The sequence below is a fragment of the Emericellopsis atlantica genome (assembly GCF_019669845.1).
Source record: "Emericellopsis atlantica unplaced genomic scaffold F5Z01scaffold_13, whole genome shotgun sequence".
Taxonomy (NCBI): Eukaryota; Fungi; Ascomycota; class Sordariomycetes; order Hypocreales; family Bionectriaceae; genus Emericellopsis; species Emericellopsis atlantica.
In genome coordinates, this window is record NW_025764715.1 from 636,675 (window position 1) to 663,562 (window position 26,888).

At 57.1% G+C, this 26,888-nt stretch overlaps 11 protein-coding genes across 11 annotated transcripts; 7 read left to right on the forward strand and 4 right to left on the reverse strand.

Moving 5' to 3' along the window:
• Positions 1–199: 199 nt before the first annotated feature.
• On the reverse strand, positions 200–2,493 carry F5Z01DRAFT_108640 (C6 zinc finger domain-containing protein). The gene has a single exon (XM_046257383.1). It carries the CDS (start codon positions 2,077–2,079, stop codon positions 301–303), a length of 1,779 nt encoding a protein of 592 aa, XP_046118425.1. The 5' UTR covers positions 2,080–2,493; the 3' UTR covers positions 200–300.
• On the forward strand, positions 2,420–4,526 carry F5Z01DRAFT_108501 (general substrate transporter). The gene is made up of 4 exons (XM_046257381.1): positions 2,420–2,837; positions 2,896–3,701; positions 3,754–4,048; positions 4,099–4,526. The coding sequence occupies exons 1-4, from the start codon at positions 2,759–2,761 to the stop codon at positions 4,461–4,463; spliced, it is 1,545 nt and encodes a 514-aa protein (XP_046118426.1). The 5' UTR covers positions 2,420–2,758; the 3' UTR covers positions 4,464–4,526.
• A 555-nt stretch (positions 4,527–5,081) lies between these two features.
• On the reverse strand, positions 5,082–6,534 carry F5Z01DRAFT_636578 (uncharacterized protein; the record flags this gene model as incomplete). Its single annotated transcript, XM_046262222.1, has 4 exons — positions 5,082–6,100; positions 6,154–6,313; positions 6,342–6,406; positions 6,441–6,534. The coding sequence occupies 4 exons, from the start codon at positions 6,532–6,534 to the stop codon at positions 5,082–5,084; spliced, it is 1,338 nt and encodes a 445-aa protein (XP_046118427.1).
• Positions 6,535–7,438: 904 nt separating this feature from the next.
• F5Z01DRAFT_622155 (amidase signature domain-containing protein) lies at positions 7,439–13,500 on the reverse strand (the record flags this gene model as incomplete). The annotated part of the gene is made up of 8 exons (XM_046261241.1): positions 7,439–7,728; positions 7,755–9,191; positions 9,251–9,564; positions 9,661–10,006; positions 10,101–10,175; positions 11,408–11,591; positions 11,864–13,421; positions 13,472–13,500. 8 exons carry the CDS (start codon positions 13,498–13,500, stop codon positions 7,439–7,441), a joined length of 4,233 nt encoding a protein of 1,410 aa, XP_046118428.1.
• A 277-nt stretch (positions 13,501–13,777) lies between these two features.
• On the reverse strand, positions 13,778–14,939 carry F5Z01DRAFT_622269 (chaperonin 10-like protein; the record flags this gene model as incomplete). Its single annotated transcript, XM_046261253.1, has 2 exons — positions 13,778–14,833; positions 14,892–14,939. The coding sequence occupies 2 exons, from the start codon at positions 14,937–14,939 to the stop codon at positions 13,778–13,780; spliced, it is 1,104 nt and encodes a 367-aa protein (XP_046118429.1).
• A 212-nt stretch (positions 14,940–15,151) lies between these two features.
• Positions 15,152–16,412, forward strand: F5Z01DRAFT_736767 (polysaccharide deacetylase). The gene is made up of 2 exons (XM_046266791.1): positions 15,152–15,461; positions 15,506–16,412. The coding sequence occupies exons 1-2, from the start codon at positions 15,356–15,358 to the stop codon at positions 16,321–16,323; spliced, it is 924 nt and encodes a 307-aa protein (XP_046118430.1). The 5' UTR covers positions 15,152–15,355; the 3' UTR covers positions 16,324–16,412.
• Positions 16,413–16,765: 353 nt separating this feature from the next.
• Positions 16,766–18,698, forward strand: F5Z01DRAFT_108719 (transmembrane amino acid transporter). The gene is made up of 3 exons (XM_046257385.1): positions 16,766–17,274; positions 17,322–17,751; positions 17,801–18,698. The coding sequence occupies exons 1-3, from the start codon at positions 17,088–17,090 to the stop codon at positions 18,588–18,590; spliced, it is 1,407 nt and encodes a 468-aa protein (XP_046118431.1). The 5' UTR covers positions 16,766–17,087; the 3' UTR covers positions 18,591–18,698.
• A 360-nt stretch (positions 18,699–19,058) lies between these two features.
• F5Z01DRAFT_707465 (Calycin-like protein) lies at positions 19,059–20,238 on the forward strand. Its single transcript, XM_046266451.1, has 4 exons — positions 19,059–19,503; positions 19,557–19,728; positions 19,782–19,876; positions 19,932–20,238. Exons 1-4 carry the CDS (start codon positions 19,267–19,269, stop codon positions 20,013–20,015), a joined length of 588 nt encoding a protein of 195 aa, XP_046118432.1. The 5' UTR covers positions 19,059–19,266; the 3' UTR covers positions 20,016–20,238.
• Positions 20,239–20,327: 89 nt separating this feature from the next.
• On the forward strand, positions 20,328–21,832 carry F5Z01DRAFT_108727 (uncharacterized protein). The gene is made up of 2 exons (XM_046257386.1): positions 20,328–20,899; positions 20,957–21,832. Exons 1-2 carry the CDS (start codon positions 20,639–20,641, stop codon positions 21,815–21,817), a joined length of 1,122 nt encoding a protein of 373 aa, XP_046118433.1. The 5' UTR covers positions 20,328–20,638; the 3' UTR covers positions 21,818–21,832.
• Positions 21,833–23,179: 1,347 nt separating this feature from the next.
• F5Z01DRAFT_636586 (uncharacterized protein) lies at positions 23,180–23,737 on the forward strand (the record flags this gene model as incomplete). Its single annotated transcript, XM_046262223.1, has 2 exons — positions 23,180–23,487; positions 23,545–23,737. 2 exons carry the CDS (start codon positions 23,180–23,182, stop codon positions 23,735–23,737), a joined length of 501 nt encoding a protein of 166 aa, XP_046118434.1.
• A 1,135-nt stretch (positions 23,738–24,872) lies between these two features.
• F5Z01DRAFT_687288 (uncharacterized protein) lies at positions 24,873–26,771 on the forward strand (the record flags this gene model as incomplete). The annotated part of the gene is made up of 2 exons (XM_046266004.1): positions 24,873–25,624; positions 25,658–26,771. The coding sequence occupies 2 exons, from the start codon at positions 24,873–24,875 to the stop codon at positions 26,406–26,408; spliced, it is 1,503 nt and encodes a 500-aa protein (XP_046118435.1). The 3' UTR covers positions 26,409–26,771.
• Between the last annotated feature and the right edge of the window lie 117 nt (positions 26,772–26,888).

Sequence of the window (26,888 nt, forward strand, 5' to 3'; positions counted from 1 at the left end):
CGGCCCCCTTTTATACTGTTAATCGCCCATTGTCTCCACCGGTTACGCATAAAGCATCCCCTCGAGTCAACGAGTCTTCCTACTGGAGCGTCAAGCATTCGATGCTTAATACGAAAACGAGGCCTGACGACGATCTAGCCCATCCAATCGGGGTCGTGAGCGAGCTGCGATGCAACGCTGCCGACATGATCGACAAGGCACATATCCCCCCGACTTTTTCTCAGTGGCGCGCTTGCACCACTCCCCCCACGGGGTAGCAGTAGCGCCTCTCTTATTCTGACGATCCTCATGCAAGACAGCTCACTCCAGATCCCCCCAGAACTCCTTGAGGTCATCGACGCGCCACTGCGTCTTCCAGCCGCTCTCGCGCTCGATGCGCTCCAGACACTCGACAATGGCCCGGTGCTCCTCTCGGCTGCTCATGCACCGCCCCGCGATCCACAGCGGCTGCACGCAGTTGGTCCACGCGCCGTGGTGGTCATTGCTCATGCTGATGGCGCAGACCTGGCGCGCGTGCCAGAGAATACTCCGCGGTTTCGGGGCGAGACGCAGACCGGGTGGTTGGGCCTGCAGCATGAGGATGGACGCGGTGTGGTGCAGCTGGTTGCCCGAGATGGCGGCCCCGTTGGAGTAGAGGATCTTGGGGAACGGATGGGCCGAGGGGATGGTGAGGATGGGATACAGCGGCGCGGGGCGGAGGGCGTGCCATTCGATGAGGTAGCTCCATAGCTGTAGCCATCGGTCTCTGAACGACGGATCCGTGCGAGACGGTGTGTCGAGGGGCGCGGACGGCGTGGGCGCCACGAGATCGAGCACCTGGCCCAGGAGGAAGGCCGAGTAGTTGGCCCACTCGTCAAATTCCTGCTTGGCCTTGAACAGCTGGACGGTGGCCTCGAGATCGGGACCCCCTGGTAGCAGTACCCAGTGCGTGATGGGGATGAGGGTCTTGACGGAGGAGATGAGGCCGCCGCAGACGTCCATGCGCGCAAAGCACCAGAAGAGAGCCTGCTCGACGCCGCCCACGAACCCGTGTATGCCCACGGCAAGCATGAGACTCGCGCATCCATCGAGGTGGCGTCGCCACGCCTTTGGGGAGCAGGACCCCATCTCCAAGACGCAGAGAATGACACAAGACGCGATCACGGCGGTGCTTCGCGTGGGCAGCTCGGGTAGGAGGAGGTGGATAGCCTGCTGGTAAAGCGAGAGGCTCTGCCCCGTGGCCCGCGTAGTCTCCTTGAGCTCGATCTGGCGCGCGGACAGGGCCAGGATGGCGTAGCGCAGATGGGGATGCGACGAGGCCATGCAGGGGATGATGTTCTGAAAGTGACGAAGGTTGTCGAACTTGTCCAGCCACGGCGCCACCTCGTCGATCCAGTTCCGCCACAGCACAATCTCTTCCTCGCTCGTGAGGAGAGGCGTGTCGACGGGCGCGAGTGAGGCGCGCGCTGATTCTTCCGATGAGTCGGGCAGAGGCTGGTCTTCAGGTGTCGCGGCACGTGTCGGTACGTTGGACCGGACCTCCTGGATCAGGTGATGGCGGAGCGTGGTATGTAGCTCAGCGTACGCTGATCCGGGCATGAAAACGCCATCCTCGAGTGAGCCCTCTGGTGTGAAGACCTGTAGATAGGGCGGAGGGAACTGTAGCAGGTCATCATCGCCCAAGGGTGGCAGTGGACCTGGTACGGGCTCAGAGCGCCCGCCGCGGCTGAGATGGATGAGACTGGCAACTGCGATGTCGGTGTGCTGCGGTGTGATGGGGGACTCGTCGTCGTCGCCGTCCCTGAGTAGGTCGTCCTCCCTCATCAGCTCGACGTCGCGCTCATGGTCACGGATGACCTCGCCGGTCACGTCCAGGATCTCATAGCCGCCACGTGCGCGACGCAGTCGGCCCTTGCGCATGCTGGGGTGCATCTCGTCGAGTCCCAGCGCGTTCTCCTCCCGAAAGGTGACCTTGAGGCCCCAGTGGCAGGGCTCGTCGCGACGCATGCATGTTCCGCATCGGGGGTGGACCTCGTCGCATTTGCGCTTCTTGCGTCGGCACCCTAGGCAGCCCGTGCGCGTGCGTCGATTCTTGGCCATGGCGAGGCAGGCATGGCGAGTGAGCGAGGGATGAAGATGTGGATGTTGTGGGGGAGGAACTGGATGGAGATGATGTTGGTTCGTTTTGGGCAGGAATAGCCGAGGGAAGGCAAAATCATGCAGGCTACCCTGGACACGGCAGACTAGACGGCAGCACCACGCGATGGAACTTCATGGCGCGTCGACTTGCGTCTCAGCGCCTCCAACACCTCTTCTACTCAACAAAGAAGTCCCAAGCGCACACCATCCGTCGATCTTAGCCATTCTCCCCACCTCCACCACGCGATGCCGCCCCCCTCGCTCACACCTACCTCATGCGGAGACGATCTCCAGATGGTGAGGCGCATACAGCTTCGCGACGACGCTTAAGCGGCGCCAACTGACTCGCGACACCCTCTCGCTTCCTCCTTCTCTTCTCGACCATGGCAGACCCCAAGGGGGCCAAATGCCGCCCCAGCTGGACTCTGAGTCTGGAGACCCCATGTGGGGAGGCCTCGCAGGCTTGTACTAGCACGCAAAGACAGAGTCGCAGGGCAGAAACTTGGACCAACATAGTCCAACATCCCGCAGGCATCCATCGTGATGGGATCTCATTGCCCAGCACCAGGAAGAGTACAAATAGACCCGTGTCCCCCATTCCCACGGTCCTGGTCTGCATGACATCCATGCAACCACCACGATGACCATCCTCACTGGGCGTGCCCTCAACTGGGCCATTACGGCCACCTCAGGAAGCGGCTTCCTCTTATTCGGCTATGGTAATTGCCCCTGACCACTTTCGCCAAAGACCGTACATGTACTGACCCTGCCACCCAGACCAGGGCGTCATGTCCGGCTTGCTCACGGGCTACGCCTTTGTCAAGACGTTCCCCGAGATCGACACCACCGACACGGGCACCGGCTCGCCCACGCTCCAGGGCCTCGTGGTCGCCATCTACGAAATTGGCTGCTTCCTCGGCGCCATCTTCTGCTTCCTCTTTGGCGAGCGCCTCGGCCGCCGCAAGTGCGTCATGCTCGGCTGCGTCATCCTCAGCATCGGCGCCGCCCTGCAGGCCGCCGCCTTTGGTATCCCCCAGATGATCGTCGGCCGTGTCGTGGCCGGCATCGGCAATGGCATGAACACGAGCACCATTCCCGTCTGGCACTCGGAGCTCATGAAGGCCAAGAACCGTGGACGTGGTCTGGCCATTGAGCTGGCTATCAACATCTTTGGCGTCATGCTGTCGTACTGGGTTGATTATGGCATGTCCTTTGTCTCGAATGACGCGCAGTTTCGTTTCCCGCTTGCGCTGCAGATTTTCTTTGCCGTCGTCACGTTTGTTGGCATGCTTGTCCTGCCTGAGTCGCCGCGCTGGCTTATCGCGCACGACCGCCACGACGAGGCCAGAAAGATCCTCTGGGCCGTCCAGAAGGACTGCAAGACTAGGAGCATTGATGACGAGGAGCTGAGCCGCACCGTGGCCGAGATTCAGCATGCCGTCAAGGAGGAGCGTGAAGCAGCCCAGGCGGGGAGCTTCGCCATGATCCTCAAGAATGGCGAGCAAAAGTTCCTCATCAGGACGCTTTTAGGGTTGGGTGGCCAGTTTATGCAACAAATTTCTGGCATAAATTTGATAACTTATGTGAGTTTTCATAACTTCTTGTTGTGAGCGTTGCTGACAAGATCATATTTAGTACGCCCCCGTCATCTTCCAAAAGTCCATGGGCATGTCTCACGACATGTCCCTCCTCCTGGCGGGCTTCAACGGCATCGCCTACTTCCTCTCGTCTCTCATCCCCATCTGGATCATTGACAGGCTGGGACGAAGAAAGCTCATGCTGTTCGCTGCCGCCGGACAATGTTGCTGTATGGCTGTGTTGGCTGGGACAGTCTCGGACGGGGGACGTGCGACAGGTATTGTCGCGGCTGTCATGCTGTTCCTCTTCAACTTCTTCTTTGCCGTGGGTCTACTGGCCATTCCATGGTTATGTATGTTTCTTGAGGACGTTCCAACCTGATCTATAGACTAACACGAGCAGTGCCTGCCGAGTACGCCCCCCTGGCGATCCGAACCCGCGCCGCTGCACTCTCGACGGCGTCCAACTGGGTTTTCACTTTTCTGGTGGTCATGATCACGCCCGTCTCCATCGACAGTATTGGCTGGAAGACATATGTTTATTTCTGCGTCTTCAACTTGGGCTTCATCCCGCTCATCTACTTCTGCTACCCCGAGACCCAGTGGCTCAGTCTCGAGCAGATTGACAAGCTGTTCACCGGGCCCAAGATTTTGTTACACTGGGACAAAAGCATGGGAATTCCTGGCGAGGCGCCCAGCAAGACAGCGCTGGGGGACGATGGCATGGTTGTGCACAAGGAGGACGGAATGGCAGAGTTGAAGGAATGAGTTGGAGGGTGAAACTGCTTCGCAGTTGTGAATTTGATAGGATGAATTGTATGATATATTGATATTGATATATCTGAAGATATTCAAAACATGTTTCTTGACCCAGACGAGTCTATGGCAGGTATTTCAGAGGACTCCATCATCGCGCAAACCATAGCCAGCCCATCTTTCAATCTGTATAGCTGCTCTTTTGAACGGCTGGGCCATTGTAAACCGGGTTTGTCAGATGCTTCTGAGCATCGCCCTGTAATATTCCGTCATTGAATATCGAGCCACGATCAATACCACACCTCGTCCTCACACATCAGAGTCAATGCCACAGCCACAGCCACACACACCCATAAGGGCGGAGCCAAGTCCAAGGCCTGATCAACTACGCGCACCAGGCGTGTGCTCGTCCATGATGCCAGCCACGCGTCTATGGGCAATCGCCGTGACATAGGGCTGGGTAACCTCGACGCCCACCTCGCACGGATCAGCGCTGTACTCGACCTTGAAGAACCCCGCCGGCCGCTCATATTTCAGCGCCAGGCGTGCCGCCGACGCCTGGTGGCGAAAGCTCCCAAAGCGTACCTCCACGACCGCGATATCCCCCTCCGCGCCGGCGACGTTGACATCCTAGGCCTCGTCGACTTGGAACACAAAGAGTCGTTGAAACCATGCCTCGAGGTTCGTCCACCGGGCGAACGCCTTTGTGCCGGTGACGATAATGCACCGGCTGGCGTTTATGCCGTGGTCCAGCTGCGCAGGGATCTTGACGCGGTTGTACGCCACGCGCACCGCGAAGCCACGGATGGCGGGACGCATGGAGTTGACGTGGACAAGGTACCGCTGCGCAGCATCCGGTTGGAAGAAGACGATTTTGGCGGCGGCGGTGGCGTGCCGGATATAGTCGGGCTCGTTGATGTAGCTGCACCAGACGCGGCCTATATGGCGGATCGTCGAGAGGAGCTCGTGGTACGTCACGTCCGGGGGCAGGTTGCGCACCCAGACAGCACAGTTGAGGGCGTCGGGGATGTTGGCCGAGGCGTTTTGGTGCGAGTGCTGGCCCTGGTAGGCGGGCGAGAAGGTGGACAGCGGACCGGATGGACCACCCGTGGCTGTCCCGGGGAGGATTGGGCGGTGGGGGGTTGGTGGCTGGTGTGACGGGCGGGTGTTGCGATTCGTGACGGCGTGCATGGGGATATAGGAATGACGCTGGCCTGGACGACGAGGTGCTACGGGATCGAATGTGCGTGTGGGCATGGTTGGAGGAGGGCCATGCTGATGGTTTGAGGGGGGCGGTGGAGACATAGGAATAGGGGGAGGATTTGTGAGCCGCATGTGTTCTTGTACGATGTGTTCCAGCGCCGATATCCCTTCCCCCGTCGCCAGAATCGAGCTTGCGGTGGTGGAAAAGAGAGGGCGGACAGTGCTGGTGGGTGATGTTGGGGCCGTCAGGGGCGCAGGCCAATGTTGAGCGAAGGTGGACTGTCGATTGGGGACTGCCCTATGCATCTGAGCCATCGGTTGCCCTTCATATGTGTGCGTCTGATTGTAATGTCCGCCAGGGGTTGGCTGGATGTTTCCCAGAGCGGGATCACGATGCGAGGCATCCTGTGGTGACGGACGGGATGGAGGGGATGAGCCCGATTCAGCTGGTGTGGGATGTTAGTCAAGATAGAGAGGGGGAGAGATAGAATGGTCGTACTCAATGCAGGAAGCTCGGAACTCCCAGTGTTGGTGCGTGTCCTCGCAGTGAATGGACTGAGAAGTGACGAGGACGCTGGTAGTTCGTTGGCCTGGGGCGACCAGATGGATTGGTCGATTGTCAAGGGGTGGAAGCCCGTTTGAGAGAGCGCGAAAGGGTACTAATTGAAGCTGTAACCGTTGGAACACGTTGAGGAGTCTGAGCGTGCGAGAGGCTTCTATGGCGAGTTGGAACGATGCTGTTGCGGCTGGTGCTGGGTTGACATGGTTCAGCCGTGGTTGACTCACGCAGGGACTCGAGGAGGTCCGAAGTCAGCGAGCCTGCGAAAGCGTCCTGCTGCTCATCGGGGGTGTCAGATTTGTTCTTGTCTGTGGGCGTCATTGTCGAGGCGAGAAGCGGTGGCTGTCGATGTGGAGGATTGGGAGCAGAAGCTGGGAGCGGACTGAAGAGCAAAGTCACTGAATTCGATCAGTTAGAGAAATAGGAGCTTGAGCTCTGTTTATACTTCGAGGGTGACAAAGAGAGAGAAAGGGAAAAGGATCGTGTTTGGATTGGAAGCTTTTGTAGTTCGAGGATACTTGAAACGCCGCGATCACTCGCTCGAGGTGCTTGGGCAAGTCACTCGTCAACGTTAGGGTGAATTCAAGAGCCAGTCACTGTGCTTTGAAAAGATTTTTGAAAGTTCGAGCGGCTTCTGGGACTTTTGATAGGACCTGGTCGCGTTCTTGGTTGATCTTGAAGTCAGCGGTGGGTGAGGGCCGGATGAAAACCAGGAATACTTGGCGAATCAGGTGTCGAGCCCTAGAGTATGGGTTGAAATTAGGGTTTAGGAAACATTAAACAGTCATACACAGATATGGACCTTTGTTAAGAATAATTGGCGAGAAGCGCTTGTTCGAGTTGTTTGTGGCGTGTCAAGCGTCGAGGGACAAACGGTGGTCATGCTCGCTTCTATCGAGTGGCAACATGACATCGATGAAAGAGGCACAAGTGTCCCGTTCTTCGATCTTGAGGCAAGCATTCCTTCAATATTGGTATTGCCAACCCGCATGCACGCATGCACGCATGAAGAACATGAAGCCTGCGAACTTGAACACCTGGTGACAGATAGTTTGGGTGTTGGCTGTACGCACCCAGCACGCGACTAGTCACGTCAATCAAGGGCAGTTTGACAGTCGAGGTCATGCATCGCTCATGAAATGGATCCGGAAAAGAGAGACCTGGTATCATCCATGTGTGTTGTCTCATCAAAGACCAATATCAACGATGCAATCAACACTTCCAGTCACTGCACCCTCGCCATCTCCCGCAGCCGCTTCTGCACCAGCATATCGCGGTACCGCTCCAGACTCTGGCCGATAATGTTGATAAACGGCCACTGCGTGTTACTCTTGAAAAAGTGCGCCCAGATCTTGATCACCGCCAGGCTGAGGTTGGACGGATCGCGGAAATCCAGAAACTGGGGAATGTCGTGCTCCTCGTGAAAGTCGACGCCCTGGTAGGCCTCCTCGACGATGCAGCGGACCCAATGCAGGATGCGATCCTCGCTGTCTGGGGGGGTCAGTATATGTGATTCTTCAATCGAAAGGAAAACCTACCACGCAGAGGCGACGATGCCACAGTGTCGCCCAGCCGAGACAGCCACTTGCTCAGCAACACACCACAGTCCAGACTCGCCAGACTATGCCGCACACTCCAGAAGAACGCCTGACTCCGCGCGACGCGATCGACGCCCAGACGCACCGGTATGCTAATCATGTGCGCCGTGTACAGCAGCGCGGCAATCACGCCGTCGCTGCGCTCAATGTCTGGACTCTGGAAGATGGCCGATGCGATACGGTGCGGATCCCGTGTCTCGAGATGTCGGTAGGGACCCAGGTGGAGGTAGATCCGCACGTATGCGAGCGCGAGCAGCGAGGACGACGTGAATGGGATCGGCCCATTCTCGTTGTTAGGATCTAAAGTGGACTCAGGGGCCTGCTGCCACCCAGACGTCCACGAACGAAGCCCACGCTCCAGCTTCTCTACCTCCTCCGCCGGCAGCGCAGCAGAACTACTCATCACCGGCAGACTCAGATCCCGCACGATATGGATCCGCTGCAGCAGCCCGTGAAGCAGGACATAATTCCCCAGCGGCGTGGGGATGGGATCCAGGGCGGCCGCGCACTCCTTGTTCCTCAGCAGAACGCTCAGCGCCTCCTGGAAGTAGAGCTGCTGGCGACCAACCTCGCGCCTCGCGGCGTGCCAGAGCTGGGGCGTGGGCGCCTTCCACTCCTTGGTTGCGCAGGGAAGCCTTAAATTCACCTCGTTGCTGCGCAGGACGGGGTACACGTTGTACGCGATGCTGTGGGTGTGCAGGAACGAAAAGGCAATGAGCTTGGTGCGCCGATGGGATTCAGCGTCGACCCAGACGCGCCACTCGTGCTCGAGCCCCTCGCCCTCGGGGACACTCGCCTCGGGCGATGAGGCTTCCGTCTCGTCGAGGCCAATGTCGCGCAGGACGTGCGTGAGCAGACCCTGCAGACTGAACGACTCCTGCACCATGGTCGAGGTGGGCTCCCATGTCGCAAAGCCCATGAGTGTGATGAGCGCACGGACCGTCTCGACAGCGTTGATGCCGCCGTCGATGCCGTTGAGACCCATGGTGCCCGGGGAGTTGAGCGTCATGAAGGAGCGCGTCCGGGGTCCGAGACCATCGGCACCCCGACCCAGACGCTCCATAAGGATGGCCTTGCCCGAGTAGAAGAGACGCGCAGAGACGCGATGCTCGAAGCAGTACTGCGCGCCAATGGCGGCGACGCCCAAGATGATTTCGAGCGGGTGCTCGAGAATGTGCCATGTCGGCGGGTGGATGAAGGGCATGTGGGAGTGGAACCCCTCGAAGAAGGAGGTGATGTAGCGCGTTAGGGCGTGCCGCGAGGGGAGGCGGAAGCCAGGTGGGAGGAGAGGCGCGAGTGGTTCGAGGGAGGCAAGCAGCTTGCTGCGCTGGTCCTCGGTGATCTTAAAGGGGCGTGTCTCTGGGTCAATGGCTCGTGGGTCTGCGTGTCGGTGTTAGCTGGATGGTGACGAGGAGAGAGGGCAGGGTGGTGGCACGCACTGTCAGTGATGGAGACGTAGTTGGCTATCCTGTTGCCCGTCGGCGCAGACGGGAGCCATGAGCTAAAGGGCGTCCCAGCGCGAGTCCGAGGCCCCGACTTGGGCGAGACCGCCTCGCCGCCGTCTTCCTTCAGACCTGGGTCAATGGTGCTCTCCGGGTTGTTGAAGTAGGGACTCCATTCGGTGGGCAGGCCGACGCCGTCCAGAAAGTTGGCAAACTCGCGAAAGTGCGGGTCAAAGTCGACGCTCCCGTCAAAGAGCTGAGGTGACAGGACGCCCGGCACAAACTGGCCCGTGTCCATGAACCCATTGCGTCTCTGGTCGTCGAGGGGTCCTGGCATGGGCTGGTGTGCTATCGGCTGTGGGTGCGGCACCTCATGGGGGAGGGGGGCGCTGTGTTGGTTATGTAACGGCGGAGGAGGTATGCCTTGCTCCTGGAGGCCTTGATGTGGTAGATCAGGGTTGATCTCGTGTTGAGTCGGAGGCGGAGGTGGCCCCTGCTGCGCATGCCACGGATCACCACTCAACCCAGACAGGGACACGGCAGCCGCGATATCAGCCTCGCCCGCGTCATGCCGATCTACTCCAGGTCTCACGTTGATGTGGACGACATTGGGCTCCTGCGTCCCTCCGCCGGACGACTTGTCCGAGGGCGTGGGCTGCTCACCATGGTCCGCGACGCGAAAGTGCCTCGTCAGGAGGTCACGTCTCGCAAAGGCAGCCCCACAGTGACACAGAAAGGGCTTCTCCTTGGTGTCTGGCTCCCATCAGCACACATGATACCGACGAGATGACGTTGAGCGTAACAGAGTCCCACAAGGCAGAGACGAACTCTCTGGGGTATCACTCACGCGTTCGCACATGGCGCTCCAGATGCTCCGTCCGCTTAAACGTGCGTCCGCAATGGGGGCACATGCGGACGTTGCCTGCTGCTCCAGGCCCAGCGCCAGCAAGGGCCCCATGGACATCTCCATTCATCCGACGACGCTTATTTGGAGAGGCGAGCATCGTGTCGACGCGTCCCCATCAAGGGCAGGGCGCGGTACGCAGTATGATTCAGTGATTTGACAGTGGCGTGCCCCATTCACGCCATGGAGTCGTCGTGAGCACGAGAGGTGTTGGAGATGTTTGTGGGAAGGGGGAGGGAAAAAATGGGAAATGCCGGCATGGAGGCGGACGGGGGCCTCTGTGGCTTAAGTTGGAGTCGCAGGCGCCTGACTCGCGCGATTATTTTTTTAGGTTTGTTAGCGTTAGATGCATGCAATAATGATAATAATTGATAAAGGGTCCAGTGAGAAAATGATGCGTTGGAGACGGATGCGTCGGCCGTAAGCTGGCCGCTGCTGGCATGCGTGTCTTGGATGGGGTAGCGTCGCATTCAAGTTGGAGGCGGCACGCGAGCCTGAGGTCGACGATGGGGTCAGCTGTGATGGCGAGGCCGTCTAGACGTCGTCTAGGGAACATGAATACAGCATATCCAGTGCTGACGACGTTCATGTTGGGGACATTTGACTCCGACTGCACGTACTACGGATCTTGATTGAGACACTATCGTGAGCGGATGAAAATGACCATCTCCTCCCGCCTACCCGGTGTCGCCCTCATCACAGGCGCTGGTGGGACAGGTACGTCCCGAGCATCAGAACAGAGATCCAAGACTCACACAAGCTCTAGGCATCGGCGCCGCCGTCGCCAAGGCATTCGCCATCAACGGCTGCACACGCTTCGCCATCACCGACCTCAACGCCCGGTCGCTCTCCTCCACCCACGACGCGGTGCGCGCCCTGAACCCATCCGCCGAGATCTTCTCCACGTCAGGCGACGTCTCGGACGAGTCCTTTGTCGCCCGCTTCGTCAAAGATGCCATTGGCACGTTTGGTCGCGTGGACTACTCCGTCCAATGCGCGGGCATCCTCGGCAAGGGTCTGCGCTCGCACGAGGCCACGGTGGACGAGTTTGACCAGATCAACAGGGTCAACTACCGCGGCACATGGCTCGTCTCGCGCGCCGTGCTGGGCCACATGATCACCCAAACACCGCTGGACGCGCACAGGAAGCAGCGTGGCGCCATTGTGCACGTCGCGTCGCAGCTGGGCGTCGTCGCGCGTCCAGCAGCGGCGGCGTACTGCGGCTCCAAGTCTGCTATTATCAACATGACGCGCGCGGACGCCACTGATTATTCGAAAGATCAGATTAGGGTGAACTGCGTGTGTCCGGGGGTCATTGCGACGCCCATGACCACGGGGAGCAGGGAGGTGGAGGACAGGCTGAGGAGCGCGATTGAGATTGCGCCCATGGGGAGGATGGGCACGCCCGAGGAGGTCGCGGACACGGTCGTCTTTCTGAGCAGCAAGGAGGCGGCGTTTGTGCAGGGGCATGCGTTGGTGGTGGATGGAGGGTATACCATTAACTAGGTCCTTGTTGTGACTGAAGGAGCATGCATTGAAGGCAGCTCGTCAAAGAGACAATCACAAGATCAGTAGCTGAGAGCGATATTCAAGTATTGCTCAATCACATCTATCTATGTGGATATCTCAACGCGCTCCGTCACCTCCCGCACAGACGGCACATGCCCATTGATCTTCTCCTGGATCCCAAGACGCGCCTCTACCACCTTCTCCTGGGTAGCCCTCCAGTCAAAGCTCGCCTCCAACGCCGCCGCCACACCGAGCACCTTGTCCTCCTGCCACAGCCCACCGACAATCTGCAGGCCCACGGGCAGCTCGACCTCCCCCTCAACATTCCTCGCCCAGCCGACGGGCATGGACAGCGCCGGGTGGCCCGTGACGTTGAAGACGGCCGTGTTGGTCGTCATGCCCATGCTCGGCTCGAAGCTCTTGAGGACATTGTCCCGGGTCCCGTGCCGGGGCGCGACAAAGGGCGTCGTCGGCATGACGATAGCGTCGTACTGGGCAAACTGCCGCTGGTACGCGTCGCTAATCTGCCGCCCAATGTTCATCGTCTTGGCGTAGAGGCCGGGGAACTGCTGTGAAAGGTAGAGGCCGTTGATGACGGTGTTCTTGGTCGACGGGAAGAGCTTGGCAAAGTTGGCGGCTGTCCAGGGCAGACGCGTGTGTTCAAAGTCGGTGAGGTAGAGACCCCTGCGTCCATGGGCGTGGCCTAGGATGCCAGCTGCGCCGGAGATGCGTTGCTGGATGGTCCATATTGAGGGGCCCTCCTTGTGCAGAGGGATGGAGATCTCCTCGATCGTGGCACCGAGTGCTTGGAGACGCTGGATGGCGGAGAAGAAGGCGGTCCGCACGCCCGGCTGGACGAGCTCGCTCTGGTAGCCTTCTTTCAAGACACCAATCTTGATACCGTCCAGACGACGGCTGCCCCTGGCAAGACTCTTGGCGAAGGAGTAAGACCCGGGTGGTCTAGCCGCGATTGATCGGTCGTCGATACCGTCGTATCCAGCTATTGCGTCGAGACACGCCGCGACATCCGATACGGTTCGCCCCAGCGGACCAGCGTGGTCATCCACCTGATCACCACTGGTGATGCCCGTGTACGGCACGAGGCCATGCGTCGGCTTGAAGCCCACACATCCACACAGTGATGCTGGGACGCGGATACTCCCGCCCTGATCCGTGCCAATGGCGAGATCAACGAGGCCACCCGTCACCAGCGCCGCGCCGCCCGAGGTACTTCCACCGGCAGAGTAGCCTTCCCGATGGGGATTGTGCACCGTGCCCTGGGCGGATGTGAAACTCGACGTTGAGTTGCAAAAGTTCTCGCACGTCGCCGTGCCCACGACGCTGGCGCCATTCTCAAGGACCCTCGTCACGACAGTGGCGTCGGTACTTGGCGTCCATGCTGGAAAGGCGTTGCTACCGTAGAATTGCGGAACGCCTGCCACGGCGATACAGTCTTTTATGCATACGGTCTTGCCTTTGAGAGCTGAGGTGGAGGTCTCGTCACCGGGGATGGTGAACTTGTGTGCCCATGCCGCGCCATACTTTTGCTCTGAAGGTGTGGGGAGATGGATGTTCTCGCGGGGGAACCGGGCTGTGTCTGGGACAGGCTGGTAGTCTGGCAGACTTTCTATACGCTCTGCGCAGTCGTGGACAGCAGCCAGGAGGGTTGTGTAGTCCTGGGACTCTGATGGTGGAACTGTGAGATGGAGAGGTGATAAGAGAGACTCTACGTCTCCATTTTTGACCGGGTTGTTTCTGGGTTGCGTTAATACAAGTCATGGCATAGAGTGAGCCGCTGGACGTACGGCGATATCTCCTTGAAGAAGACGGACATGGCGGATGATACTGCGTTTGTGTGGGTGAGAATAGACTTGACGTTGAGATTAAGGCTTTGTATGCGGACAATGGAGTCATGGACTCCAAGGACAGACGTCAGTTACCAGAATACTACGGATAGATTACTATCCAATTCAGAGGTTGACTCGAGAGACGGCCTTCTCCGATGGATCGCGCCTTGGAGCGGCGTTGGAGGCTTGGAGGCTGGAGCATTCATCATCATCTTCTACTCCATGAGTCCATCTACCTACTACCTCCAACACCTCCAACTCCCATCAATCCGCCATGTTGACAACCAGACGCCCCTTGAACTCCCTATCCTCGTACAACTCCATAATCTCCGGAATCCTCTCGTATCCAATCTCTGTAACCTGGCTGCGCACCCCAGCCTCCTCCACAACCTCCAGCATGCGCTCCGTGGCGTCCCGCCCAGCGACGTAGCTACCCCGAATCGACAGCTCCTTGAAGACGATCACATCAGCGTCAAACTGCCACGGCGTAGGCGGCAGCCCCAGCAGACCGAGCGTGCCTCCAATCCGAAGCAGTTGGAGAGCCCATCGGTTGGCGGCGATGGAGTCGGTGCAGACCACAGCCGCCGCGACACCCTCGTTGTTCGTGAAGCGATAGATCTGCTCCGACGCCGTTGTGGGGTCGGACGAGTCGACCACCAGATCCGGTTGGAGGGACCGGTTGTCCATCTCCATGGCTAGATCGCGACCAGCCTGTCTGCTGTCCACGGCAATGACCTGGAAGCCCAGCGCCTTGGCGAACTGCACGCCTAAATGGCCCAGCCCACCGACGCCGACAATGGCTATCGTGTCCCCCTTGGCGAGACCCTCTGTGGCGCGCTCGAGGGAACCCCAGACCGTGGCGCCGGCGCACATGAGCGGCGCGGCTTGCGCAAAGGACATACCATCTGGCAAGCGGACGGTCGTCTCGGGGTCTCCAACGGCATAGTCTGCAAAGCCGCCATCGTGGAGAAAGCCAGCGGTCTCTCTGTTATCGCAGAACCGTGGATCCGAGGGCTTGTTGGAGGTGGTGCGCTTGCGCAGACGGCAGCCGGGACATGTGCCACAGGCGTGCTTGAAGTTGAGGATGCCCACCCTGTCGCCGATTTTGAACTGGCCTTGGTATGAGGCGCCGGTGGCGGCGATGACGCCGGCAATCTCGTGCGAGGGGATGAGGCCTAGGGGTGATGGTGTGCGGAACTGGCCTTGGAGGGCTTGGGCGTCCGAGTGGCAGAAGCCTGCGGCGTGGACTCGGATGAGGAGGTCCTCTGGGCCAGGCGTGGGCGTGGCTCGGCTCTCATTCAGGGCGTAGGGCTTGTTATACTGGGAGTGTGAGATTGGTGTACATGTTTTCATAAAGCTCTTAGCTGGCTTGACATACCTCTGCAATGTATGCTGCGCGCATAGTCGAGGGGACTGAGGGAGTCATGTCTGCTGCCAGTCCTGTGTTAGTTCTGCCTTGATCTTTGGTATAACTATGACCCTGTCCAGAGTAAATCCCGTATCTCGGTTTTGATGGATCTTTTCTGGGGTAATTTGATAGCATCTTGCAATCAGCATGGCATCTAATCAGTGGCACTCGAAGGCGTCCTTCCCCGCCGTTTGACTCCATCATCATGATGCAGCCCGAATACATCTTGGAGTCATTGATAGTTGGAGGCTTGGAGTAACTCTCGTCTCCAACAGCATGATAAGCTTCCCCGCCATGTTCGGGGACCCTTCCGAGGTCGGGACTCGGGAGGGTCATGACATCGTGCCATTTCCACGTCTCAGCTCTGACCTCACTTCGAGCTGTCACTGCTGTCATCGACAACTGATCCCACATACAGAGACAAGACAGGCAACATGGGCAAGAAGCGCGTTCTCGTGAGCTATGGCGTCGACGTGGACGCTGTGGCGGGTTGGCTAGGCTCATACGGTGGCGAGGACTCGACCAACGACATCAGCAGAGGTGTGTATATCCCTTCTTTTGATAGACACAGTCTGACGAGACAGGCTACTTTGCCGGCACCGTGGGTACGCAGCGTGTCCTCAAGCTGCTCAACAAGTACAACATCAAGGGCACATGGTTCATCCCCGGCCACTCGCTCGAGACGTTCCCCGAGGACATGGCGGCGGTGCGGGACGCAGGCCACGAGATTGGCCTGCACGGCTACTCGCACGAGAACCCGACGGACATGACCATTGAGCAGCAGCGCGTCATCCTCGACAAGACGTACAAGATGCTCACCGAATTCGCCGGCAAACCGCCCCGGGGCAGCGTCGCGCCCTGGTGGGAGACGTCAGTCGAAGGCGCGCAGCTGCTGCTCGACTACGGCATCGAGTACGACCACAGCATGAGCCACACGGACTGCGAGCCGTACTATCTCCGCACGGGGGACACCTGGACGCCCATTGACTACAAGCAGCACCCAGACGCCTGGATGAAGCCCCTCGTGCGCGGCCAGGAGACGGGCCTCGTCGAGATCCCCGCCAACTGGTACCTGGACGACCTGCCGCCCATGATGTTTATCAAAAAGGCGCCCAATAGCCACGGCTTTGTCAACGCCCGTGACGTCGAGGATATCTGGCGTGATCACTTTGACTACTTCTACCGGGAGTACGACGAGTTCATCTTCCCCATCACCATCCACCCGGATGTGTCGGGGCGACCGCATGCAATTTTGATGCATGAGCGGCTCATTGAGTATATGAAGGGGCATGAGGGCGTGGAGTTTGTGACCATGGCGGAAATTTGTGATGACTTTAAGGCGAGGGTCAAGGCGCCCGAGGGGGCGGTGATGCCTGCTGCGCCAGGGGCCATGTTGAAGTAGATGAAGATTTTGTACTTGACTATCATATCCATCCGAAGTGATGCTGTGCCTTGGCGTTGTAGACAACACATGTAAGCTATTCCACAGATGCTTTCCACAAAGCGCCTCGCTCCTTGAGGCATTACGTCCCATATCAGACGCCTCCTCTTCCAGGTCCAACCTCCAGCTCCAGTCAACACCTCCAACCTCAACTTCCTCAAGCCACCTCGAGCTCCTCGAGCTACTCAAGACCCTCGAGGGGTTATCTCTACCCCAAGAGAACTCCAACCACCTACGCGCCCGCTGCTACCCCATGATAAGCCAGGCGTATCTGATAGACCCCTTGGGAGGCTAGTCTCCAACCTGACCTCCAACGCCCCAGACCAGCATCAAATCACACGCGTCCCGCCTTGCCACATTTCCACTTTTTCATTCCACTTCTGCGTCCAGAAACCCGGGGATTTTGACTCGGCCCCATTTCTTCACGCTGATAACCTCCCCTGAGATCCAGCAGGCCTGGACGAGCCACCATCAACAAACCCCATACCCACTGCCCAGCTACGTACGCACGCACGAGACAGAGATAAGGCGGGGAGAGCTGCTCACCTATCTGTCTGTCGTTGGGGTATGGCTCACGCGCTCACGGTGGCTCACTGTATAAGACAAACGACGATCGCCTGCCTCGTCTACTACCATCACCACGAGCTTGGTTCATGACAGACTAGACTAGCCCGCGCACACATCCACCAAGAGCAGCGTCTGACTAGATTCTCCTACATCCCGCCATGGCAGACACAGAGAAGAACGAGGGCATCACGCCCGCGCCCGCGCTCATGCGCAGCGCCAGCGGCAGCGTCGACGACGGCAAGGTGGGCCACGCGGAAGACAACTTTGAGGTCTTCAAACGGGGCGACGGCCAGGTCGACTTTCGCACCGTCGGTTGGATTCAAGCGTCGGTCATCTTCCTCAAAGGTATGTTCCTCTTGTCTTTCTCTCCGCGTACCCAACTCACAAGACAGTCATCTTCGCCGTGGGCGTGCTCACCATCCCCTCGGCCATGTACGTCCTCGGGGCCCTGCCGGGCGCCATCAACGTCCTCGGCTGGCAGGCGCTCAACACGTACTGCGCCATCATACAGGGTAACTTTCGCAACGCCCACGCCGGCTGCCACTCCATCGCCGACATGGCCAACGTCGTGGGCGGCGTCTGGCTGAAGGAAGTCGTCGGCGTCCTGTTCCTCGTCACCTACGCCATCGTCGGGGCCGCGGGCATCTTTGGCTCCTCCGTCGCCCTCAACGTCTTCTCCAACCACGCCATCTGCACAAACTGGTTCATGGCCGTGTGCACCATTGCCGTGTTTATTCTCGCCAGCGCGCGCAAGTTTGAGAAGATTGCCTGGCTCACCTGGGCGGGGTTCCTCTCCGTGTACATTGCCGTCTTCATCGTCGTGTATGTCTTGTCTTGTCCTCTCTTCTCGTCCTCGCTAACTTCTTCCCAGTGTTGGCGTCACGCAACGTGATCGCCCGGCTGCCGCCCCCCAGACGGGCGAATACGACTTTGGTTACCGCGTCATCGGCAATCCGACCTTTGTGAGCGCCATCACCTCCGTCGCGACCATCTTCTGCTCGGGCGCCGGCACGTCCGCCTTTTTGCCCGTCATCTCCGAGATGCGACGCCCGCGCGACTACAACAAGGCCGTCTACCTCTGCATGAGCATCGTGACCGCGTCCTACCTCACCTTCTCCCTCGTCGTGTACGCCTACTGCGGCAAGTGGGTGGCCTCGCCGAGCCTGGGCAGCGCGGGCGACACCCTCAAAAAGGTGGCCTACGGCGTCGGTCTCATCGGACTGCTGGTCAGCGCCTGTCTGTACATCCACGTCGCGGCCAAGTACCTGTTTGTGCGCATGCTGCGCGACTCGCCGCACCTGCAGAAGAACAGCGTCGTGCACTGGTCCGTCTGGCTCGGCTGCACGTTCGGCATGTCCGTCGTCGCGTTCCTCCTCGCGTCTGGCATCCCCATCTTCAACTACCTCCTGGCCCTGGCCGGCAGCCTGACCTTTGCGCCGCTCGCCCTGGGTCTGCCCGGGTACCTGTGGATCTACGACCACCAGCACTACCGCAAGGGGGCGTGGTGGCAGGTCCTCGTGTACTGGCTCAACTGGCTCATGATCCTGCTGGCCGTGTTTCTGACGGTCGGCGGCACGTACGGCACGGTACAGTCCATTATTGACGCGTACGCGAGCGGGGAGATTGGCCAGGCCTTCAGCTGCGCCGACAACAATGTTTGATGGTTGGTGGTGGTTCGAAAGCGGGTTTGTCGTGCGTTTTTCGTAGAGGCTGTATTTGTAGCGTAATTGATTGGTTGATACCTTTTTGCTTGATCTGTTTTGTAAATAATGATTGCGTTGAGGTGCATGTTTGCATGGGAGTGCTGGATGGAAAACATCGTCTCATGAGCAAGAGTGCACCCACGAATTATTGACAGAAAGAACTAGATTCTCAGTCTACCCAATAGTCGCCTTGCTCTGACTTCTTCACAATAGCCATTCACCTTGATAAATCGCCTCATCAAGTCCTGAACCTCGCGACTTGCTTCCTGTCATACCTGTGTAGGGTAGCTCACTAGGTGTGGCTGGCAGGTGCCGTCTTGGCAATTGGCAACCCTGTACTCCGTACCGGCACCCGCAAGACGTGCGTCATTGACTCTCAAGTGCCGACGCCAGCCCAGTCACCAGCTCCCGTTTCTTCCCCAGGAACACCATCAACCACGCGTCATACGTACATGTGTGCCAACCTCTCCCCATGCTCGGTCTCGGTGTTCGGAACGCCAAGATGTGCGATGTTTCCCATGGCACGACTATAAGACGTTGCAGCTGGAACACTAAAAGCAAGGCGCCACATCCTGGATAAGCTTATTTCTTGACCCCCATTCCACACCACCATACCACCACCACCTCACCCACCATGCGCCCAAGTGCCACCGCCCTCCTCCAGGCCACCGCCGTGTCTGCGGTCGCAACGACAAACCAAACGCAGACATCCAATGTTGTCCCCTCGCTGTGGGATGGCCAATGCTATTATCCGACCGCCGACCCCGGCTTCCAGCTCGAGCCGTACCTCGGACGCTGGTATCAAGTGGCTGGCACGCTGGCGCCCTTCACCGCCGGCTGCAAGTGCATATACGCGCAATATGCCTTGAATGTATGTTCCCTCCTCTTCTCTGCACGCGAGAGTCAATTGCTGACCCCACAAAGACCGATGGCACGGTGCAGGTTAACAACACATGCGAAGCCCAGGGCCGCGCTGTGAACATTCTGGGTGCCGCTTCGCCTGCGGATCCCGCGTATGGTGCACAGGGCGCGCTCAGGGTGCAATTCCCCGGGCAGCCTGCCCCCGACTGTGCTGGTCCCAACTACATCGTGCAGGGTGGGTTTTGTTACTGGGAATGGGGTAGTGTTCCACGCGCTGATACTGAGCAGACCTTGCCGATGACATTGCCATTGTCCAGTCAAACAACTTTACGACCCTGTTCGTCCTGAGCAGGGAGCAGCACCTGGAGGAAGCCGTTCTGGATGTAAGTGCTCCGATACGCTGGAATGAGAAAGTCAGCAAGTACTAATGGTGATAAGGCTTGGATTGAGCGCGCCGGGATTCTGGGTTCAAGTCTTGAGGAGGTCGTCAAGACAGATCAGACTGACTGCCAGTTTACATGAAGTGTTTGGATGTCGCTGGGCATGCTCGAGGCATGTGCTGGCACTAGCAAAGCGGAATCTTGGAGGGCGCCGCGGTGCGTATTGAATGAATACGAATCGTGGATATTGCATGGAGAACTGTGTGCGAACGGAGGGTGACGTGCAAAATATTCAATCTCATAATTGAGTCGAAGACTGCTACGGCTTCGACGGCTCAACAGATGAAAGAAATGTTGTCTAAGCTAACGTATACTTTTACCTGAACTAGACACACATGCGCCAAGAGTATTGACGAACAGCTTTAATCGGTTATTGCGGTCAACCAGTTTGCTGTTTCACCACAACAAAGAAGATACTGCTTGGCAACGTGATTGTTTGCCAATAGTAAGGTAAGGTAGCCCTGATACGCGTCGGCAGCTGACAGGAGACACAAGTGCAATATGACCACCGACACCTTATTTGACTTCTCCTAGCGTTTACTTTCACTTTTCTCACTATAACCTTACCTGCTTACCATTCTCGTTCTTTGTCTTAAAACTACTCCCTTTACCAGAGATTTTATTCTATAATCAGCTCGACACATTCTGGCCATCCCCCTTTCCATTTCTTCGCGTTTGACGCATCAAGTTGCAGTCTACCACACCATGGGCAACACAACTACAGAGGATGATCTCAACGGAACGTCGATCTCGGCTACCTCGAGCGCTCGATCGCTCCAATTCCACAACACAGTAATCTTTTCCCGACTCAGAAACCGCAGGCTCGGGTATACACAGCTTGGGGATGACCTGGGCGGGATACCGGCCTTGACTCAGCCTGACACCCCGCCCAGTGTAGAGACTGTTACAGAGGCGTTGGATGACCACACTCTGGGATCTGATGCGGACTCGAATTCAGGGTATGAGGTACGTTCCGCAAATTTTCCAGGTCCCAAAACGTCTCAACTAATGAACCTTGCGCAGACGGCCAACGAAGATCCAGCTGCTGCCCCTGAGGCCGGCTCCGAGGGAGACACGGCAGTTCCAGCCTTTTACTGCCGGGAGTGCGGCGACGCGAGACGCGATGAAGGATATACCCTCCGACTTTTTGACCTCACAACCCCTCTCGAGTGTCACGCTTGCAATGCGAAGCATCGTGCGGTACACTTCACCGCAAGGGAGCGAGCTGCCACTGCCTCGCGCACATGCATCGCGCGTCAAGGCTCTCGTGTATTATGTCCCCACTGGGAGGTCGACCTCGACGATATTCGAGACTGGCAGAGATACCTCCACGAAGACATTCCAGAGACAGCCACAAATATAGAGTTGTGTTGGGGGACGCTGTTTGTCAAGTGCCCTGATCCCTCTCACCAGGATGACGCTGAGGCATCGCGCCGATGTCCGTTCGCCAATGTCAGGCTCTATCTCTGGGAGCACGGCGTCGAATTATTGTTTGTCGAAGCCAGGTGGGAATTTACACCTGGTTCGAGTTCCCAGGGAGAGACTGGATTTGAGGCTTGCAAGAGGACTATCGGACAGCTTCACCGACATTGCCCCGAGGCTTTTGGCCCTGCACCTCTTTCGCCCTACCACATCAGGTCCCTTGCACCCGAGGACCTACACGCCAACACTGCCGGTCTCAAATTAACGGCAAAGTCTAGAATCTACTTCAACAACCTGAACGGTCCAATCGGGGATCTGGATTCCAAGGTCGGCCAGGGTTTCTTCGAGATTTGTGGTGCACCCCGGCTTGCCTATGCCGACACACTTACGCTCCCCAGGTCAGCCGGGGGTGATTTGACAGACAGCTACCTGTGGTCAGCCTTTCTCAACCCAGTCAGCTAGGCCTTGGACAGGATCATCTGGGAAGAGGCATCACATGGTGCAATGATGTGGACTGCGCGACAATGCGGGGAAGAATCCCTTGGGAGGTGCTCGCTGGACGCCTGGATCTGAGTCTGAATGATACCACCCGCCGTAATCTCTGGGGCGACATTGGGAGCCCCCGACCTCGAGAACAGGTGTCTGTTCAGGATCAGAAGGAGTTGAAGCGCCTGTTTGACGGAAGAATTGCACGTAGATGGCAGTACTATGGTCAGTGTGACTGGGCATTGCGAGGACAGAGGCCTCTCATCGCCTATGGCGGAAGAGCCCTGGGGCGACGGTATTGATCACCGCTGTCAGTTTATGTTATCAAATGCGCAAAAGCGCGGCTGAATTTGGTTCATGAATGGCTGACTCAAAAGCTCCCCGTGACCGATGAATCTTCTTTTTGGACTCTTCTCCCTTAACGACCGCCGCGCTAGGATTGAGCGAGCTGCGGTTCTGGACCCAAGGTTTGGCGGAGTCGATCAGACCGACGACCGGTTCATGTGAGGGCTTCTGGCTTTGAAAAAAGCCACGGAAACGTCCGCTGAATGGGCAATTCTCATGCCAATGTGAAAAGGCTTGGGCGGGCTTCTAGATAAATTAGGTTACCCCTAATCCATTTTTGACAGTTTTGGATCCAAAGGAGACTTCATATTCGCCCCAAATACCACTCAAACACTGCCAGCCTAGAGACTGTTGCTGAAAGTACTATCCACGCCCGCAAGTAGGGAACATGGAATTGAAGCTTCACGAGTATTAGCAGTTCTTTGGAGGGGCCTTCAAGGCAGGCAATGCGCTCAGAACGGGCAACCTGTTCCCTTGACCGAGAGACCCGTGAATGCGACGTGGTGGTTTGAATCAATCCGGTGGACAAAGCAAGTTTGGCATGCGTCAAAATAGGTAGGGACCCATTCGTTGGTGAAGGTCGCGTGCCCGAGACAGCTCCAATCACTGAGTACATTTATTCCAACCTTTCAGTGATACTGACATCCCCAAACCGACTATAGACATATAATTCCAACCAGAAACTCAAGGAGAACCAAGGTGAATATTGTTCACTGATGTCCTCTGAGCAGGTTGCACAAGAGTCCAGGGGCGTGGGTAGAGCCCTTCGCAGTCACTCAGGCAGACTGATTGCAATGTGAGCTGAAGTTGAGGCAAAGCTGTGTTTGTTATCAGACGGTGAATGCCCAAGCTGTTTTTATTACCTACTCTGCAGAGAAATTCCAGACCAGAGGCTCTTTTAGTCTTCTACATTATCACGTCCCAAGAAAAAAACACCATTTCTCCCCAGCAAACCTGATCCTTTACAAACTTCAATTCCTGTACATCGCCATCATGGGGTGGCAAGCATGGTCTACGGCAATAACGTCCATGTTGACGTTTCTTCTCCAAATCGCCAATACTACAGTCGATCGCTGTCAGCAATGGAGAAAGAAACAAGCGGAAGGAGCCAAGACGGTGAGAGACTCTCCGGAGAAGCAAAACAAGCGGCTTCTGCTTTCGTTGTTTGATTTTGTGTTCCCCTCCGACATCTACAAAGACTCTACTGGCAACGTCTGGAGAACTTGGGTGGCAGCGGAGTACACTGCACTCAAGAACGCGTTGGCCGAAGCATATGCTGAGTGGAGACAGTCTGAGAAGTCGTGAGTCCCTTGCCTAATGTTGAGGGTATGATGTTTGCTGATTCTATGAAATCTCAGTTTGTCCCGGATCAAGGATTTGGAAGACCTGGCGAAGAAGTATCAACGAAGCTCGAGCACTGAGTCGGCCACCTTGAGGAAGGAGCTCGCCTCGGTCAAGGGTGAGTCTCGGTCTCTGCGAGACAAACATAAGTCCCTGCAAGACGAGAACGTGTTTCTCAAGGACTTGGTCCCGAATTTGGTCGATACTTAGTAAAGCCTCCCCGCCTCTTGCGAGCGTTTTATTGCAGCAGCTAACGTTACTTTACAGCCAAGCTCTCAGCGGTCGGTTGGACCGTCTCGAGCAGCGGGTTAACCGATAAGAATCCAACCCCCCCGCAGCTGAACCCGAATCTGAGAGTGAAACACCTCGCGACGCCCCGGCGACTGAAGGCGGAACAGCTGGCGACACACCGGCGGCAGAGAGCGAAACTCCCGGCGACGCACCGGCGACAGAGAGTGATGGTGCGGGTGAGAAGCAGGAGTCACCCAAGAAGTAATGGGGCTGAGGCTTGCGAGATGTTGAGACTGAGTGAGGAGGTTCATGGATGGGGGCAAGTGTCGACGAACTGGAAGCCACCGAATGTAGGAACAGGGCTAGGCACAACGATTGATCAGAAGTTCAGAACCGTGAACCAATAATTGACCAGAACTATGAACTAATATAAACTTCCAGTAGAGTGAGGATAATCCCGGATCATCTTCCTAGGAACGGACGCTTGACTACGAAAAAGGGAAAACATTTAAAGACACTGCTATAATCAATTATGCCAGCAGCCCCTTCTAAGTGTGCTGACATGCAGTACCTGTATGAACTACTTAGTTGATGTCTCTCAGGCTAGTAAATTGGTGGATCCACAGTGCGTATGAAATTGTGAGCTTTGAGTTTTTGACTACTAGTACAGTAGCATGCTGCATGACGGTCTATTGTACCTTACCTGTAAGTTTAGCTGGTAAGGTTGCACTCGTAACGCATACGTTGGTTACTTACGAAGTACTTACCTAGGTAGGCAGGTACTCCCGGTATGCACTGGTTAATGATTAAAGCAAGCTACGCCTTGCCGCCACTTAAAAAAAAAGGCTTGAGTGAATACTTGGGCACACAGTGCGTGTCCTGACCACGTGTTACTGTGTCCAGTCACCAGTTGGCAGTGACCGTGACTCCAGTGACTCCAGAGTCCAGAATCCAGATGTCCACCTCGTCTCACCTGATTTCTTTCCAAACCTTGACTAGATGCAGCACTCTGTTCCCCTACTTCTATTTCGACGACTATCCTTGCGCATTCTCTTCATTTACTTTCTGCCGTCTATTCCAAGATCCAATCCCTTGAGGCAACACGAACCGCGAGATGAAAGGAAACAAGGACGGAACCAACAGGTTCCTGCGTGGAATGACCATCACTCCTCCAGCACAAAACAGAAAAGAAAACACCCCACCTACTGACAATGATGTTGATTCAAAAGCGGCGTCCAGCGCACGGTCCCTTCTGCAGTCGACCGGTCTTTCCCAACTCAGAAATCGTTGGTTCGGATATCAACAGCTTGGAGACCAGCATGAGCCGGAGACCACGACCACGGGCCAGACGGTCCAGACCTCATCTACAGGTGTGGGAGCACAACCTGATGCACTCCCTGACATGGAGGATGTTGTAGAGGAACCCGGCAACGCTATCTCAGCATTTGGTCGCGACCGTACTTCTGGAACTGACGTAAGCAACCAAGTATTATCAACTCCAGTCCTCGTCTTGGTACAATTTCTCACCCATCTTGAGCAGACGTCAATAACCCACCCTGAGCAGACGTCAACAGACGAACAATATCGGAGTGCTGTGGCCAAGTTGGACCACTGGATGCAAACGCCACAGCCATCTTCTCGCTGCCGCGGGTGCAGCGAAACCGCACTTGACGAAGCGTACATCCTGCGCCTGTTCGACCTCACAGTCCCGCTCCACTGCCATGCTTGTAACGAAGAGCATCCCACTGTCCAATTCAGTCCATCCCAACGCGATACCACAATACGGACTTGTATTGCACGCCAAGGTTACCGGACACTCTGTTCCCACTGGAACATTACTCTCGACGACCTGCGAGAGTGGCAAAAGTGACTTAACGAAGATATCCCGGAATCGTTCAGCCACATAAAGCGGCAAGCCGGTGGTGTATACGTCAAAAGCACGCATCCTGCTCATCAAGACGATGCCCCCGAATCGGACCGCTGCCCATTTGGCAACCTCACAGTCAGAGTTTTTGAGGGGAGTACCGAACTATGCGTCCATGTCACATGGGAGTCTGTCATCAAAGTCGACACGCAAGAGCTAGACGGGTTCGAGATCTGCAAAAAGATATTGGATGATCTTCACGACCTCTGCCCCGAGGCTTTGGGCCCTCCGCACCTTACTTCCCATCACATCCGCTCTGTCACGCGCGAGAGCCTGTTTGATGACGCACTATATCTAGATCATGATCGGTGCCTCTACCTCGAAAACATGGACGGTCTGATCGAGGGAGACGGATACCCCACAGTCAAGTACGAGAGCCGTCTTATGATACCCGTGTTGGCAGAGGTCGACCCGACAATCCTTGACGGACTCTGGCCGGTTTACATCGATCCACGAAGCTACGGTCTCCGAGATGACGAGCTGGGAAGAGGCATCACATGGTGCGACGACATGAACTGCCCTACGATGCGTGGAAGGGTGCAGTGGGAGGTAGTCGCTGAGAAGATGTCGACCGGTGTCCTTTCCAATCAATACATGTGGGATGGCTGTGTGCTCCCTCAGAGGCGGGAGGACGTACCTGTCCGGAATCAGAAGAGGTTATTGTCGCAGTTCGAACGGGAGACAAAGACTATGTGGCTGAACCGCGAGGAGTGGACGCGGTGTTGACAAGGCCCTCACTAGTTAAGGTTGCTGGGCTGGTGATGAAGGCCAGCCAGATGCAGGTCTAGGTAGTATTGGCCCAAGACCCAATCAAATATTATGATCATATTTGGTAAACGATTTCCTCCTCGGGTGGTTGGGGTCCCTGGTTTCGGTTGACTGGTCGTATGGTGCTCCGCCCGGATTTGTGTGAGCGGGTGCAAACATCGGAAACGAGGCATTGTCCCGGGAATGTGGGTTGGTCGCGGAAACGGACATGAATTCAATACTGGGGGGCTGGTACTTGGTCAATCATCGTCACTCGCCACCCCAGCGTCACGTCACGCACGGCGCGGGGTTTCGCAAGACTCCAGTCGACATGCATGGAGGCTTGCAGCGACAATCAGGCTCGAGATGCCTTGGCCCTTGGGCGTGAATGCTCTGACGTGGCGCGTACACATTCACCTCATTTCGCACAACGCCTCTCTCACAGCTAGACTTAGCTTC

Coding starts and splice junctions, on each gene's coding strand:
- F5Z01DRAFT_108640 (XM_046257383.1), bottom strand. CDS start 2,079: ATGGCCAAGAATCGACGCACGCGCACGGGCTGCCTAGGGTGCCGACGC.
- F5Z01DRAFT_108501 (XM_046257381.1), top strand. CDS start 2,759: ATGACCATCCTCACTGGGCGTGCCCTCAACTGGGCCATTACGGCCACC. Junction 2,838..2,895: donor CTTCCTCTTATTCGGCTATG/GTAATTGCCCCT, acceptor CCTGCCACCCAG/ACCAGGGCGTCATGTCCGGC. Junction 4,049..4,098: donor ACTGGCCATTCCATGGTTAT/GTATGTTTCTTG, acceptor TAACACGAGCAG/TGCCTGCCGAGTACGCCCCC.
- F5Z01DRAFT_736767 (XM_046266791.1), top strand. CDS start 15,356: ATGGGCAAGAAGCGCGTTCTCGTGAGCTATGGCGTCGACGTGGACGCT. Junction 15,462..15,505: donor GACCAACGACATCAGCAGAG/GTGTGTATATCC, acceptor CTGACGAGACAG/GCTACTTTGCCGGCACCGTG.
- F5Z01DRAFT_108719 (XM_046257385.1), top strand. CDS start 17,088: ATGGCAGACACAGAGAAGAACGAGGGCATCACGCCCGCGCCCGCGCTC. Junction 17,275..17,321: donor GTCGGTCATCTTCCTCAAAG/GTATGTTCCTCT, acceptor CTCACAAGACAG/TCATCTTCGCCGTGGGCGTG. Junction 17,752..17,800: donor ATTGCCGTCTTCATCGTCGT/GTATGTCTTGTC, acceptor ACTTCTTCCCAG/TGTTGGCGTCACGCAACGTG.
- F5Z01DRAFT_707465 (XM_046266451.1), top strand. CDS start 19,267: ATGCGCCCAAGTGCCACCGCCCTCCTCCAGGCCACCGCCGTGTCTGCG. Junction 19,729..19,781: donor TCCCAACTACATCGTGCAGG/GTGGGTTTTGTT, acceptor GATACTGAGCAG/ACCTTGCCGATGACATTGCC. Junction 19,877..19,931: donor TGGAGGAAGCCGTTCTGGAT/GTAAGTGCTCCG, acceptor AATGGTGATAAG/GCTTGGATTGAGCGCGCCGG.
- F5Z01DRAFT_108727 (XM_046257386.1), top strand. CDS start 20,639: ATGGGCAACACAACTACAGAGGATGATCTCAACGGAACGTCGATCTCG. Junction 20,900..20,956: donor ACTCGAATTCAGGGTATGAG/GTACGTTCCGCA, acceptor AACCTTGCGCAG/ACGGCCAACGAAGATCCAGC.